The sequence below is a fragment of the Podarcis raffonei genome, chromosome 2, assembly GCF_027172205.1.
Source record: "Podarcis raffonei isolate rPodRaf1 chromosome 2, rPodRaf1.pri, whole genome shotgun sequence".
In the NCBI taxonomy this organism is placed as follows: Eukaryota; Metazoa; Chordata; class Lepidosauria; order Squamata; family Lacertidae; genus Podarcis; species Podarcis raffonei.
This window is the reverse complement of record NC_070603.1, coordinates 82,336,852-82,353,973: the sequence shown is the minus strand read 5'-3', so window position 1 is coordinate 82,353,973 and position 17,122 is coordinate 82,336,852. Positions and strand designations below refer to the sequence as shown.

Here is a 17,122-nt window from a genome sequence, read left to right as displayed (position 1 = left end):
AAGGAAAGTGTGAGAAATATACTTGTTATGTACGTGACCCCTGTTGCTAACTTAGCTGTTAAAAAAACAAAAAACCCAAGAAACAAAATTGGCATCCTGAATAGGAAATCAGTAGCAGATAAAAAAGTCATTTACCCAAACTAAATTATCCGTGGGCAAGATACCTGCAGCTGCATTCCTTTTAACTCCTGTCCGATGTATGATGCTGAAATCCCCAGAGACCAGTCCCCACTCCTATGTTTACGCTTTGCACTTGAAGCCAAACTACCATTCCCCTCAATGGAAGCTGTCCTTCTCACATTAGTAGCAGATTCAGGGGGGAAATCTGGACTGGGACTGCAGTGGGTGTAGGATTAGAAAATATCTACCCCCACACCAGTGTTCTGATTCTGTTCAGCCCCACCATACCATTAAATAGTCATCTGTACAATGGCCCATCTAGTCCAGCATCCCATTCTCACAGTGGCCAACCAGATGCCCATGGAAAGCCCATTAGCAGAACCTGGGTGCAACAGTTATCTCCTGTATGATTCCCAGTACAGTGGTACCTCTGGATGCAAACGGGATCCGTTCTGGAGCCCCATTTGCATCCTGAACCCGCGTCTGCATGGGTTTCGATTCGCCGCTTCCGTGCATGACGTCATTTTGAGCGTCTGCGCATGCGTGAGCGGCGAAACCCGGAAGTAACGTGCTCCATTACTTCCAGGTCACCGCAGAGCGCAACCCGAAAATGCTCAACCTGAAGCTACTTCAACCCAAGGTATGACTGTAACTGATATTCAGAGCCTTTGACAGTGAAGGTAGAACATATCCATAATGGCTGGTAGGTGTAGGTAGCCTTATCTTCTTTGACTAATTTTGACTAATCCTCTTTTAAAGGAACAGGCAGGTCCTTGAGACAGGCCTCAGTTGAAGAAGGGAGGGAGGAGGGGGTTATGACAACCCTTTGCTACTTTTGCTGCATGCCCTGCAGCATGGATTGTTCCAAAGTTGTTGTGGGGTAGAGGAGCCCAGTGCAGAGGTGTCATAGTGATAATGGTGATAATAATGAGCATGACTAAGTTAGGGCCATTAACCTCTATGGGTTTACTCAGAGCAAAATCTAATTGAATGCCACACTAAATATCGGCAACTGTGAAGGACAACAAATTCAGCTGTGTGACAACCAGCTGCCTAGCCCATCCAAAGTGTACATTGAAAAGTGAAAGACCTGTGTTGATATTAAGCAAACTGCACAACCGCTTCTGAGGAAACATCTAGTCATGATATCGCTAGATTGCCAATGACATCGCTTTGGGCCTGCACAGTCATTTTGTTTGGGAGGAGAACTGCCTCTCACATTCCTCCCCGTTCCACCCAGCAACGAGAGCAAGTGTCAAGTGAACATGAATTAACTGAGTATAACTCAGACTCTCCCAAAGCACCTGATCTGTCCTCAGAATACAGAGCAACGTTAACCAGGTGTCTAGAAATACTGTGTTCCACTAAAGGCAGTATAACTCAGCTCCTCCATTACTTTATCTCCACAGGGAAAGGGACACACATACAGCCAAAGCTCATACTGGGTCAAGCGCTCTCCCCAGAATGTAATAACTGAATAGGCCCTCAGGATTGCTCCGAGGATTGTTGGGATGATAAATGAAGTAAGAATTGTTAATGTGCTATAGAAACCAAACGTTAATATTTTCCCTTAAACTTTTGTTCCAACACTGGTTTTGTTTCCAGATTAGCAGACAGATGGATTACAGAGTGGGGAAACAAAAGATCCCGACTTTTTCTTTTTCTTTTCTTTTGGAGAGTTGCATTCCTGTATCTGACAGAACGGTACCAGCAAAACTGGTCCATTTAAAATGTCATATAGATACATAACTTGTCACTTTATACGGTGTGAATGAGTATCATTCGCTGCAATATAATGATTGGAAATTAGTCAAGTTTTCTCAGTGTCTTTCTTCACATGATTGAATTTCCCGTCCTACATTTTGTGCGATCCATATGTTTTGATATAAAAACTTGATAGCACAGCTTCAAATTTTCAGCAACATATTGTTTGCTTTATATTTGTCAGTTGAGCTGAAGTAAAACATATCCCCCGCTGACAGGAATGCCTGAAAATATTCATGGACTTTACCATCTCTCAAGGAAAAAAACTCAATAATTCTGGTAACACGGATAAAATCTTTTCCTGCGTTTTCTTGAAACTCACTGCAGTACAAAGGGATTGGGGGGGCAGCTTCAGAAATAAAAATGCACCAAAAGTATACAACAATATCTAGCTTTGGTGATACAGCAGCACCCAGAAGTCACCACTTAAAACAGAATTTGATTATTTCCCCCTTATTTGGGACAGGATTGAGAAATGTACTTTCTCATGAATTGCTTTATATTTATTAGCTGTATTTTTATTTTCTACAAAGGTGTTGGACTTTAATATATTGGTTCCCAGTAGCTTCTTTTAGCGTTGCTTAAACTCTAACAATGACTAGCTTTATCAAACTACTTTGCGTGGACAGGCGGAGTCCCCAGATCCCGCGCGGTCCCCCCCGTCATGTGGAATAATGACTCATGACAACGTGCTATGGGATTAAATTGGCCACAACTTTATTAAATTTCAAATGTGGGTAGACCTTGGCTCAGGCATTGGGTGTTCTCCCTCCCCAGTCCCCAGCCGGGGATCTAGGGAGCATCAGGGTTATCGAGTGTGTGTGGGGGGGATGGGCTGGCTCTGGAGAACATATGTTCAAACAGAGATAGCCGCCCCCGTTACGCCGCCGCCGCAGGGGAGAGCAATGACAACCTTTCGGCGTACGGTCAAAGCCTCCCTTCAGAAACCCCTTTAACGGGGAACCCTGGAATCGCCGCCGGAAAGAGGAAGATGGACTAAAGGATTCCGCCCAAGGCCTGATACCGCCAAAGTTGTGACGTTTTGCTACGGGAAAGGCGAAACCTGCCAATGCAGGGAAATTCCTTTCCGGCCCTTTAACAGCGACCTTAACGTAGCAGCGCCCGCATACCTGTGAAGAAAAGTTAACCTGCAAAACCTGTGAAGAAAAGTTAACCTGCAAATAAGACATTAACTCAGGGTGGGTAGGGTGGGAGAAGCTCTGGAGCCAAGTGAGGATTCCCAGGTAAGATCCTCCCTCTATTGTGTGGGCAGGTAATCCCTCCCCTACCTGGCCTGGTCTCCTTGGCAACGCTTCCCCCAGGTGGGATTGGACAACTGACTGAGGTAGGCGGAGACCTCCAGGTATCCCACCTGAGGGAAGGCAAAACAAGCCTATGCTGTTGGAGCCGCTCCAGATCTAGGGGCTGCGCACGTCCACGCAAAGGGCGCCCCCCGTTTTAAGCGGGGAGCGGTCATTCTTGCGTGAAGAAGCAGCTATAATGTCATACAATGGAGTACTTCCACTTACCTTTGTTGTACATGTTGGTTGGCACTTGGACATCACTCAGGGTAACATTCACAGGCAAGTTATTAAAATGGTCATTTGGTTCTAGGATGAATTCCTTCCCCAGTTCTAAGAAGTTCCCATCTTCATCCCGCTCATTAATGAGGACAGCATTGAAATATTCATACTGAAAAAAGAAATCCAGTAATGACATTACCAAAACAGCACTCTTAAGTACTTAAAACATGTTTATGCACTGCTTCAGTATTCATTAAATCCTATGATATACAATATTTGGATGAGAATGTAAGAAGAATCCTTGTGGATTAGACCAGCTAGTTGAGCACTCCATTTCCTAACAGAGCCCAATCAGGTTCCTCTTGGGAAGCCCACTAGCAGCACACAAAGACAATAAACCTCTTGCATCGTTGGCCCCCAAAAGTATAATGCTTATGATCGGAGGGGTGGGGGGGTGTTTGCATATAAACCTCATGACTTGCAGCCATCAACTCCTTTCTGTGCCACAGCTTTTACCTAATGGCTATGGCACAATCATATATATTACATCACACATTGAACATATAGCCCATAGCCAAGCCAGGTGTTTCACAATTACATCAGAACAAATGACTGCTGCAGGCCGCCAACAACCAGGTGTGGACTGACTCTGTGAGCCCAATATTTAATGTTCAATCCACAACTGCACATAAAGATGGCACCTAGTTGAATGTGGGTGCCAAAGGAACAACGCACAACCTGCTCAGCATCAGTACAACAAACACATCCATCTTTATATTTAAACCTAAGTTGTATTGAATAACAATTTTTGAAGTCTAAGCTTTCGTTCTTTTAATGATTGGCCCTGCAATTATTTTTAGCCAAATGAGTTGCATTTGTGGTGTAATTACTTTCCTCTTCACTACAGGCGTATATACCCTGATATGGCATTTGAAGGAGAAAGATTTGCAGATTTCTGGATAGGCTTTAGCCTTTCTTCAGACATTAAATAAAAGATAAGCAAAAGCAATTTAGATAAAAAAATATTGATTATTTTTGTGTGTGACCTAGGTCAAACAAGAATTCTATCAAATTCTATACAGAGCAAACTAACCTCTCGGTTATCTTTCACTCATAGGGAATTTTTTAAAAGTGAAAGTAAAATAATGAAGAAAATATAATGTTAGAAGATGCGTTAACTGTTTTTGTTACTATACTATTGTTTCAATTTTGTATTATTACTTGATAATCTTTCACAACAGAAAAATTAACCAACTATACCAGATCCAACTATAATACTGTTTAGTACTATTAGCATAAATTACTCTGGTTTCTCTTCAGATCATAGAAATCTTTCACCTTTACTAATGAGGATCTTAATAATAATAATAATAATAATAATAATAATAATAATAATAATAATAATAATAATTTATACCCCGCCCATCTGGGGGTTTTCACCTTTCCCCTGGCACAGTAACCAGGTGGGAAGAACCTCACATCAAAATGCAATATGGGTAGTAGTTATAGATTGTGATAGCATCCACAATACCCACAAAATACACAATTATTATTCTTTTTTTCTCAAGAAAATCATTCTACACAGGATTGTGTAGTGTTGACTCCAGGAGAGGCCTCCTGGCATGCAGTGCCTCCTATTCCCAAGAAGCCACTGTAGAGGTAGCATGGGAGTATGGAAGTAGCATGGGAGTATGGAGTGCCAAGTAAGTGATACACACAGTCTCCAAGGAGCAGGTAGCAGCCACCACTGCTGCTGAAGGCTGGATCTGCTGCCGCTGTGGATCCTGCCACCTTTCCTCATGGGTGGGCCGACCCTGATTGAGGGTGTCTTGCCTAAAGGCCCTCCGAAACCAGGAGCCAATACTATTCTTGTATCATTCTACTGTTTCACCCATTTCGTGATGTTGGGTTGTTGTTGTTGTTGTTGTTTTCACACTTTTAAAAAACTGTATTTTATTTTTTGGTGTAACCTACCCCAGGAACACTTGAGCATTTGTCACTGCAAGTGTGTGATATAAACTGAATGAAAGGATGCTAAATGAATGAATATTAAGCAAAGTATTTCACTTAATAAATAAAATGAAGCCACTTTCCTGCTTTTCAAATCCAATACTTCGTGTCCTGTAGATGTATAATAATGAATAGCATTTTTTTTATCTCTAGCTCTCTGTGGCAACCACTGAAATATATGTACACAGTGATCTTTCTCATTCTTAATATCCTCCCCTAGCTAATCATACACGGCCCCTGTAACATTTCCTCTTCTTACACACTTGAATTATCTCTCATTTGCCAAGCTGAGTAGCACTGTCACTTCATGTGGCCAGAATACTATATTGTTTTAAGATTGGGGAATTATGACAGGAGAGAGTTTAATGGAGCCAGACATGCTGCTGGAGCCTCCCTTAATCACTTGTGGCAAAGTTTCCAGGTAATTTTGTGGGTGGAGCAGGGGGGCTAGGGAGATTTCTTGTAATTAAACTAGATAAGCTGGATTTTCCTTTATGCTAAAAGGGTGCATGACTTTCCCTCCCCCAGCTGAGGATGATGTAACCTCAGTGTCTGTGAATGGAAACAACAAAAATATTTCTAACCCACCCTTCATTATGACCGATCTCAGAACAAGTTACAGATTAAAATCCATCCAAATTCAACAATCACAATGGGGGAGGGGGAATCCACTTAATAACAAGACCAGATAAAATTAATATATTACAACCAAATCCTTAAAATACAGATCTTTAAAGCACAGAGTGGGCTATAACCTAAAGCTAATGCCCTGCAAATGCCCAAAGAAACAAAGAGGTTTTCGCTTGGTGCATAAATAAAAAAATAATACATGCCAAGTGTATCACTAATGAGAGGGTGTTTCACAACTGAGGTGCTACCACTCAGAAGGCCTTTTACCATGTCATCATACAGCGAATAGGGGGACAATTAAGAAGGGCTTCCTCTGAAGCTCTTGGCGCATGGGCAGCCCAGTACAGGCAGAGGTGGTCCTTCAGGTATAAGGTCCCAGGTTGTTCAGGCTCATTACTAGCACCTTGAAAATGGCCTGAAAGCATACTGGCACCTAATGTTAAGTCTTTCAGAAATGGTATTATATCATTCTGGCCAACTGAACCACTTAACACACTAGCAGTCACTTTATGCACTAATTTGCAGAAAGTGTGGAACGAAGAGATTAACCAAAACAAGTTTCTGCCTTCCCTCAAAAAGCCTCATTATCTGCATTTGGAGGAAGTCTATGATGCCTACACCATTTGCTGAGAGGGGAGAGGCTGAGGTGCCAATCCACCTACTCACTCTCCTTTTCTCTGCTCCTCCCCCCGCAACACACCTGAAGGTGGGTACAGAGGGCAGCCCAGTATGAAAGAGAAGACCCAGCCACCCTGCACCCTATGATATTTGGGAATTGCCTCTCTTTGGAGACTTGATGTGAGGCAGTAGATCTGGGGTGTTTAAGCCATGTTTCCACCTATGTTCAGTCGGTATACTTGTAATATACACATCTAACACATAATACATATTAACACACATTACAAAATGTCAATATGCTTCTTGTGACCTTCATCCAAAAGGGAACAGTCCTGCATATGCACTGTGTCCCTGGAGCTTCTCAATGCCTAGAGACATCTGGCATAACAGAACTTCCACCTGAGTGCAGAACTTTGGGTAAAGCACTACTACTAAAGGAGTAGAGATACCTGCTCAGTTCTATCATTTTACTCGTGCACATTTATTTGCTTTTCCTTTGCTATATAATAGCATCCAAACCATATTTTGATGTTTACAGGAGGGAAGTCTGCACAATATTACTTGCATTCTTGGCATTGATCCATTAGCAATCTTTTCCCAAGAACCACTTTTCTATTTATTGTGTAATCATTTTTATTATCATCTTATCTTTCAAGATAACAACTCTCTCTCTCTCTCTCTCTCTCTCTCTCTCTCTCTCTCTCTCTTTCCCTCCCCACCCTGCCAGGCTTATATAAATATTCAGGTGCTGAACTCCATCCAGCCTCTTTCAACATTCTTCTTTCGGAGATAGTGACTACTGACACAATAGGTGGAATGTCACACTGGAAAATTTTATTACTTGGTCGACTTTCCTCTCCCTCCTCCTTTGACTCCCCATTCCTGCCACAAAGTCATGCTTCATATGCACACATGTTCTCTTTATTGCCCATTTCCTGGGTGCCTAACACCTTGTTTCACATACTCCCCCCCCCGCTCTCTCACACAGAGGAAAAGAGCAGCGCAAGCAAGTTGGAAGGGAAACGTCATAGCTAAAGGAGAAGAAAAGTTAACGTATCCAGTCTCCTATCTCCTTGGCTAGAGTGTATGCTAATAACAGAACTTGTGAGGTGGTTCAGGATGGGGGTGAGTTTGCCCCCCCATTATTATTATTTTTCCTCACCAGGGTGTAATTAGTATCCTCAGCCAGAAACAGACTACGTTCACTAATGCTTATATGATAACACTGGGAAAATCCCTAGTGGAGAGATTAAGGAAAGCTTTTTTTTTTTAGACAGAAGTCATGTTGTACAGCATTTTCTCTTGTGAACATCTGCAATTGATTTTGAGAAGGAAAGTGTGTGTGACAACTGAAAGGTGGTAGAAGGAAAATTAAAAATAAAAACTGGGTTTTTAAAAAATGGAAAGGGAATCTATCTGGCTCTCTGACACCACATTTGAGATAATGCCCCAGGGAAAGGTGCTAAAAGCCATATTTGCTGACAACACAGATACTCGGAGCAGCTAAGCTCTAAGAGAAAATGACTTCAATTCAATCTTGTCAATAGAGGTCAGCCTGTAATACAACCTTAACAAGGTGATTCCAGAGACAGCACAGTACGTTGTGTCTAAAACATATTAGCCTAATAAACAACAAAATGATTGTTTACATTGGGACAACCCCAAGAGAGACGGTGACATGAACACAAAGTGAGATCAATTTAACGGACCTAGAGAGAATAACAATAAGAAAATCTTGGAATGTAACCTAATAGCAAAAGTACTTAATAATAAGCATTTATATGGTGCATTTCAAAGGTTCAAAGCAATCCGTATATATTACAGTAATGAATCAACAATTCAGCGTCACAGCTATTATTATTTCCTTATTGTGCATGAGAGAGTGAGAGGGAGTGGCTTATAAAAGGTACTTAGTGAGTTCATAGCTGAAATACAGAGGCTGCCATGGTTGGACACCTGCCAAGACCCAAGCCTGAGAAGAGGACCTACTGCAGACCAACGCAGACCCCATGGACCTCTTGCCATTGCCCCCTACTCACCCACTCTGTCTTCCTGGCATGCAGGGAGAGCAACAGCAAGCAATGGATTGAGCAGCTGCCCCTTCGTGCTCACTCATCTGACCTGTGAATAGTGGTGGTGACTGGGACCAGATGCAGAGGGAGAGCATGGTTGACCATCGTGCTCAATGGCTGACCGAGGGAGGGGTCTATTGAATTCCCAACCAGATCTCCTAAAAAAAATCCCAGACTGACCACTGGTGAGATTAGTGTTGAACCAGTGACATGATGGCTTGCACTTCTTATTCCTACACTGGAGCAGCCTTTAATAACAAGTAGAAGTCATCTAGCAAAAAAATTAGTGTTGATATTCTATTGCACTTGTGCAACCAACCAAAACCTTCTTGTACATGAGTACTACTTACATAGTTCACACAACATTTCCCTTGTGTGATGACAGTCAGATGAGGGAGGTAATTCTTCTGAAGTGGGGCACCTCTTATCATAATGCTGCTATACAAATGTATGGTATGAACACACTTGGAATAGCATGTCCAGTTCTGGTCGCATTGCTTCATAAAGGATACTGTAGTGCTGGAAAATATTCAGAAAAGGGCTACCAAAATGATCAAGGGGTGGTGCAACTCATCTTTAAGGTTAGAATAGGATGCACTGGATTATTGCAATCCACTCTATGTGGGGCTTCCCTTGTGCTTGACCTGGAAACTACAGTTAGTGCAGAACACTGCAGCATGGCTGTTGACAGGAATGAGACCCTGCCAGCATATAACACTTCTACTCAGAGATCTGCACTAGTTGATGATTCGTTACTGGGCCTAGTTCCAGGTGTTCCTTTTAGTATATAAAGCCCCTAACGGCTTGGGACTAGTTTACTCATAGAATCATCTTACCCCATAGATGTCAACTTGACCACGTGGACCTCTGGACAGCGTTCGAAACTCAAATTGTTCTAGGCATGTTTTGCGACAGTTCCTTAATGTGGACAATTTTTAATCTCTGGGAGTAGTACTGCGCCTAAGGTTTCAGATTAAATTGCCACTGCTGGAACAAAAGGAGGACCTTTTTCTGCCTCCCCACTTCCAGCCACTCTCTGAGGACTGGAGAAGGGACCCTCATAAGAATATTAAGGCGAAGTATAGCTTTGTTTTTTTGCAGTCTTCAGAAGAGGACTAGACTATGTGGAAACTGAAGAGAAGATTTTAGCTGCAGTTCATTCATTTTCAGCTTTGTAAGGTAAAGGTACCCCTGACCGTTAGGTCCAGTCATGGACGACTCTGGGGTTGCACGCTCATCTCGCTCTATAGGCCAAGGGAGCTGACATTTGTCCGCAGATAGCTTCCGGGTCATGTGGCCAGCATGACTAAGCTGCTTCTGGTGAACCAGAGCAGCGCACAGAAACGCCGTTTACCTTCCCACCAGAGTGGTACCTATTTATCTACTTGCACTTTCGGTGCTTTTGAACTGCTAAGTGGGCAGGAGCTGGGACTGAACAACAGGAGCTCACCCTGTCGCGGGGTTTCGAACTGTCGACCTTCCAATCAGCAAGCCCTAGGCTCTGTGGTTTAGACCACAGCGCCACCCGCGTCCCTTTTTCAGCTTTGTATTCTTGTTATAAAAAAGCAGCCTAGACATTCATTTGCAGCGCCCATAACCTAGGTTTAAGGTGCCATTATCTCCTAGCTTTCATATCTCAGTTTCTAACACTGCCTGCAGAAATTGCACTGCTACAGGTGCCACATGATACTCATTCCACCTTGTGGTGGCACCTCCATTTTGGAACTCCCTACCTGTTGGCTTTACTCTTTTTGACACCTGCTTAAAACTATATTTTTATGCAAGCCTATCGAGACACACTGATGTCAGCATATAGCAGATTCCACAAGCTCCTGCATCAAACCACATCAGGTCTCCACACTGACTTATTCTGAAGTAGATGAATTTTCCTCTGTGATGTGCAGCCTTGAATTGCAGTTCCTGCTGTCCTTCTAGAACATCCTCCAGCTTTGTTTGATATTAGACAACATAATTAAGCAACGCTTAAAAACATCTAATGCAGCAACTGGTGAATCTTAAGTCTTACCATCCCAAACCAATTTCTTCAAACTGTATACAAACAGCTGAGAAAGGTGGGTGAAAGGGTACAAAATTACTGAATGTATTTGTAAGTAAAGTGAAAGAGATTCTGAACTGAACATGTACAAATCCTCTGCAGATTATTTATTGCTCTCCCATGTAATGTAGCAATCAGGTCAGCTAAACCTGCAGTCAGAATAACAAGGCCACAATGATGACTTAATTTTTTAAAGTTTTTTTAAAAGCACATCTGTCTAGAGCCAAAGAGGTTTGAAAAAGTAAAACAAATGCATCTGTCTTAGTCATAAAATCTCAGTTTGACACAGAATTACTTCAAGAAAAGGAAGAAGAGAGGTAGTGAGGCTGTCATGCTATACAAACTTACTTGGAGCAAATTTGGTGGAATTTTGAATAGATATGCATAGGATTTGTTTCCATTCTTATATAGGACTGTACTGTACTGTAGTCTTGCTGTTAAATGATATCCAGTAAAAATCTATAAACAACTCACAAAATACTTGTAAAGATTCGTATGGATGCTGCCCAAAGGGCAAAATAAAAATCTAAAATTTCATATCAAAAAGTTTATTATTATTGTCAGGGTAACATCAGAACTTATTAATAGTATAGCGTGCAGAAGTGCTGATTTACTCTTAAAAACTTTCTTACTGAGATTCAGCATCTGCATACAATAAATTGGATAGTTCTCTATTGAGAGAGAGAGAGAGAGAAATCAGCTCCAGTTTGATTCATAATTGCATTTGTACATTCTCTCTATATAATAAAAATGCAATAATGTCACCATGCAGCCCCTATTGGAGGATTTGTAGTGCCACATCACAATCATGAAGTAGAGTAGGGAAACAAACCCTCCACCAGCAACAAAAAGGGAACGAGTTTTAAAGAAGACTGCTGCCACTGCCAATGACCTGTCCTCAAAAAAAAACTATTTAGAGACACACACCCAATAAGTGAAATGGTCCCCTACTCAGGGGGAGCTGAATTTCACCTAAATATGGGTGAATTTCACCTAAATCCTAAAATTATTGCTGAAAGTTGTCTTTGATCTACTTTTAAAAAAATACAGATGAGCAGCAACAGCTTCAATAACAATAAGTAGCTCAGAAATATAATATTATGTACAATATTTTATTACACTTTATTTTATAAAGAGATCTCCCAGAGTAACATTTTCACAGTAACCCTTTGGATATTTAGTTAAACTCCTTGTTATGTATACTGTGAACAATTTCCAGTTGCTACATTAATCTGAAATACCTGTGAAACAATTTACTGATATGATTACTGAGCCATAGACATGTCATTCAAATCTAAATACATTCAGAATTATGATTAGATTGTCAAAGTTTAAAATAGTATTAAATCAGCCAACTTCCTAATTTAATTCCCCCCCCTAGATTAACAGTATTCATTGTCTAGCATCAATTTGTATGACGTTGTCATCTACAGTGGTACCTCGGGTTAAGTACTTAACTCGTTCCGGAGGTCTGTACTTAACCTGAAACTGTTCTTAACCTGAAGCACCACTTTAGCCAATGGGGCCTGCTGCTGCTGCTGTACCGCCAGAGCACGATTTCTGTTCTCATCCTGAAGCAAAGTTCTTAACCTGAGGTACTATTTCTGGGTTAGCGGAGTCTGTAACCTGAAGTGTATGTAACCTGAAGTGTATGTAACCCAAGGTACCACTGTATTTAAATCGAAACTAGATCATGCTTCTGACTATGAAGTTCTGTTCTGAAAACAGTGCAGTTGATGAATTATATTTGCTTTATTTACTGCCTACAACGAAAACTGGTTTGATTCCATTAAGTGTTTCAAACTCCAAGAAAACAATCCAGAAACAGAGATACTTGAAGTATATCTAAAACGTTGTGCTTTGGAGGAAATATATTTGCGTATTATCATTATTATCATTTATCATACTGAGTACAAGACTGGAAATGAACGTCTCACAAATGGAAGTCACAATTCAGAGCATATATTATGACTCATTTTAAAAATAAGTTAAAGTGTAACACTACATACTTTTTGGTTTATGACTGGATTTTTATTTCGCCACCATCCAAACAGCTTAGGACAGGTCACAACAATATATAGACTAAAAGGTTTGCTCTCTCCCCCGTACCCTTTCCTTCTCTCTCTACATGTGTCTATGTGCATGAGTACAGTATCAATGCAGAGCTATAAAACCTAAGAAAAACCATTTTTATTTACTTCATGAAATTTATTTACCGCTTGATTGTGAATATAAAGACCACAAAGCAACATACAAAAAGAAGATAATAAAATCATTAGTAAAAGCAACTATTTAAAACACGGGGGTGGGGGAAATCAACTTTAAACTAAAAACAGATCCAAACACACATCAGCTTTCTCTATATCTGGGTTGGCTTGCCTAAGCAAAATTGTTTTTAGGAGGTGCCTTAGAAAGCATAGTGAAGGTACCTGTGTGATGTCAATAGGCATAAAGTTCAAAAGTGTAGGTGCTGCCACCCTAAGAGACCATGGATCAAAGAGGTTCAACGGGCATGTGTTGGGTAAGGTAATCTGGCAGGTAAATGGGTACGAAGCTCTTAAGGGCAGAAGTATTAAATGCATGTTTCTGGAAACGTTAAAATAGCATATTTTTAAAAAGAATAGGGGGGAAAGACTTAGAAATCCCAATTCTACTATATATCTGGCAATTAATTTGGATAAATGCTTTTATCAATCTAATAGCTTCAAATTTTGAGGGGAAATCTGCTTAAAACATATCATCAATGGTATTTAAATTGAATGTGATTTACAATCTGAGTAACCATAGCTGCTGCCATTGTAAGAAAGTCAGTGCAGGGTCATTATTATTATTATTATTTAAAAAACACACCAAAAATGGTGAAAAGATAAAAATGGTACTTGAAAATTGTTCTATTCTATATCGAGCTGATTAAAGGATATAAAAGGACCAAAGATCCACTGTATGTGTTATTAAAGTATTCCTACATGGCTATAGAAGAAATTGGCATGGAAGTGGTACTGATTATTTTGACAGCTCCAAAAATAGTCATTGATTCTTATTGAAAGAAGCATCCCCATCCCCCTTTATCAAATAAGTTTTACAGAATACTATCTGGAAGGGCATATTTTGCAAAACAAGCTTGCACAAAAGAACAAAAATCATATTTCTTTAGAATAACAATTTTCAAGGTGGTGTTAGCCCTGTGCACTCTTTTCTTTGACATAACAAGGACAGACATAAACCCTCTCCAAGTCAGCCAGGTGTGCATCCCAAACAACTACAATTTCCTCTCCTCTCCAGGAATCTTCACATTGTTGGAGGTTGTGCCCCTTTGTACGTTAAAGGGTCCTTTTAAACGAGTTAATTGGGATTGGATGGGAAAGCATTTCCTCTGACCTAAATCAATCTTCCATCCCAGGACGTTTCAGTCTTTGAAAGGGATGGACCTTCTAATGATAGCTGAAAGGAGGCTGGAGGGAGATACTGGGTTGAAATATGCATACCATTAGACACACATCCCACAATTTCACCCTCCACTCTCCCATGTAGCATGGGGAATGGGGTTTATCCCCTTTCAATGTGTTGTATCAAAGGATCCGGGGATAGTCATGCCAGACCCAAATTTGAACACTACGTCTACTGTATTTATTGCTTTATGATTCCCCCCACTTCCTCTAAGGAGTGATGGACAGATAAATTATTATATTAAATTATTATATGTATATCCATCTTCTCCTGCAAGCTGACCTCTGTGGAGATTCCAACCATTGCTGTGGAATAGTTGATGTCAGGTTTTGTAGCTTAAAGAACATGGAATTTGTTGCAGCCTTCATACACACACATTTCCTTTCTTTCTAAGACACCCAACCCACGACACAAATACAAATACACAAATGTTTCTCCTCCTTTTCCTTTCTGTATTTCCCATCTGTGCTTTCATTTGGGGCCATGATGTACAAAAATGGCATGGTTGTTTCGTACTGCTCTGAGTTGGTACACTGCTTTGAACAGTCCAATTTTCAACTCACTACCAGGAACTACTTATCCATAGTTTGGCAGTTCTGGGTTATCAGACTGTAGTCAGCACAAGAAGATGGAATGCCAGGTTCACCCCTCCCAACCACCCAAAATAGAGCGGGGCGTGTGTGTGTGTGTGTGTGTGTGTCCACTTAAAGGGTATGTAGATAGGGCTTGGTGGCAGAAACACTAGCAAGAAGCACAGCATAACCAAATCACTGTCCTGGCATTGGTTCTTGGGGATTCTGCAGCACAGGCTACTCACTTTTCTTTGTCATTTGGCAGCCCTGCCAAGTGAATAAAACTTCCCTGGTAATCAGCAGTGGGACTGGTTGTAACCCCTGGCAAAGCAGCAGCATGCAAAGAATGTTTTGTTCATCATTTCCTTGGAAACATAAGAAACTGGGCCAGCAATTCAGTCTTCTTTACCTAAACAGCCGCATGGTGAGAACCCAATTACCTCTCCCGCCACTCCATTTGACTAAGCATGCAGAGCCCAGCTGCTAAATCAGGCTGGGGAGGCATGCATTCAACCCTCCTATGCACATATAATATTCCTCTTAAACTGGGAATATGCACATAGAAGCCTGCTTCCACCCCAGTGGACTGGGGCACTGGAGTATAAGATTTATCTGACAGGAGGAAGTCAAAATAATGAATGGTCTACAAGGCTGACCCAATGGCTATTAATTCAGGATTTCCAGACCTAAGCTGCTTCATTGATGAGTTGCTATATGTAAATTCCAAGGGTAAAGTTGCAGTGAGTACCTTTATCTGCCAAGATAAAGACTGAACAAGGTCCTCCTACCTAAATATAGTGCCATAATAACACTTCATTAAGTAACCATATATCATTTCTTATTGTGGCTACAATAATATATGGAGTGACCAGACCACACAGACATCACAGCATAAATGCATACAGCATGTCGCGAAAAACCCAACACACAGTATGTATCTTTACCACTTACCGATTTGTACTTTAAACCAACACGGAGATTTAAACCAGGCTTTCCTTTTTAAGATTTAGTGACAAAAAAATGCAAGGCTTGGTTCTCTTCACACTGGCAATACAACCTCAAATGTCTTCTAGCAATGTGGAAGTAATAATGTGAATCTTAGCTTAGCCAGTGTCCAAGAGTATGAACTGGGAGTATAGGCAGAGTTTTCCTCTGTTCTGGGATGGTACTGAAAATTCTTAGGAAAGTGAGAGTAGAGAAAAGGCATCAATCAAATCAACATCAGGGTTTGTTTTAAAGGAATTTTTACAGTACAATAATATTACTTTTGCGGGAGAAAAAACATGAGACGCTATTGCTCTATGTGTTTACTTACACAAGGCAACCACATTTGAATTTTGGAGTCAGTGGCTGCGCTTGGACACAATGTCAGTCAATCTAGACAATACTAAACTAGAAGGACCCATGGGGTCTGCGTGGGTATAAGAAAGCTTCTGATGTTCATAAGCCTGGATGAGTTTCCTATTTACTTATGTATGATAGCTCAGTCAGTAGAGCATGAGACTCTTAATCTCAGGGTCATGCCCACATTGGACAAAAGAGTCCTGCACTGCAGTGGATTGGACTAGATGACCCTCGTGGTCCCTTCCAACTCTATAATTCTATGATATATTTAGATTACTTTTCTGGGCAAATACCAACCCAACTAAAGGTTGCCTCACGTGTTGCGAAGCAGCACATTATTGGTTACACAGGTGGGGTGTGTAGAGGTAAGTGTAATGTGAACTAGATGTACACATCTACATCGTTTCAGGGATTCTTGCAATATTGGGGAGGGGGGATTAAAAATGCTAGCTGAATTTCCAGAAATTAGGGCTGTGACAATACCTACTGCATGCTTGAAGAACTTCAAGAAGGTTTTCAAGGGTTCAAATGGCACACTAAAGGGGCCTAAGGGAATAGATTAGCTAGCATAGAGATGAGAGTCCCTTCATCTTCAGAGAAGGGATGCTGGAAGAATACTTTGGTGTCATTTGTTTGCCAGTGGCGGTCATGGGGTGAACTACTGGGAACCCATGATCCCTCCTGACCTGCCCCCCCCCAAATCCCCAAACACTGCAGTGTCATTCGCCTGAAGGGAGAAAAAGGCTTTCACATCTTCACTGGAACCCTCTACAGACTGCCACCCTTTCCTCTTCCCAAGTTCAGCTATTCTGTCCTTGCAAAGGGTAACTTGGTAGGATCCAGGTGTGTGAGAGCAGAATCAAAGTGAGGGACTGCTTGAGTTGGGCTGCGAGGAAATTGAGGAAAAGAATGTGTGGATTTTCAATGGTATATTTTTGGTGTGTGCGTATACTGCATACACACAGA

At 41.3% G+C, this 17,122-nt stretch overlaps 1 protein-coding gene across 3 annotated transcripts in view; it reads right to left on the bottom strand.

The window, feature by feature from the left end:
• Nucleotides 1–17,122, bottom strand: part of CACNA2D3 (calcium voltage-gated channel auxiliary subunit alpha2delta 3) — a 486,071-nt gene that overhangs the window by 277,416 nt on the left and 191,533 nt on the right. For all 3 annotated transcript variants that reach the window (XM_053377842.1, XM_053377843.1, XM_053377844.1), the window contains exon 5: nt 3,414–3,576. In XM_053377842.1, coding sequence (XP_053233817.1) covers nt 3,414–3,576 — 163 coding nt within the window. The remainder of the gene's footprint in view (nt 1–3,413; nt 3,577–17,122) is intronic.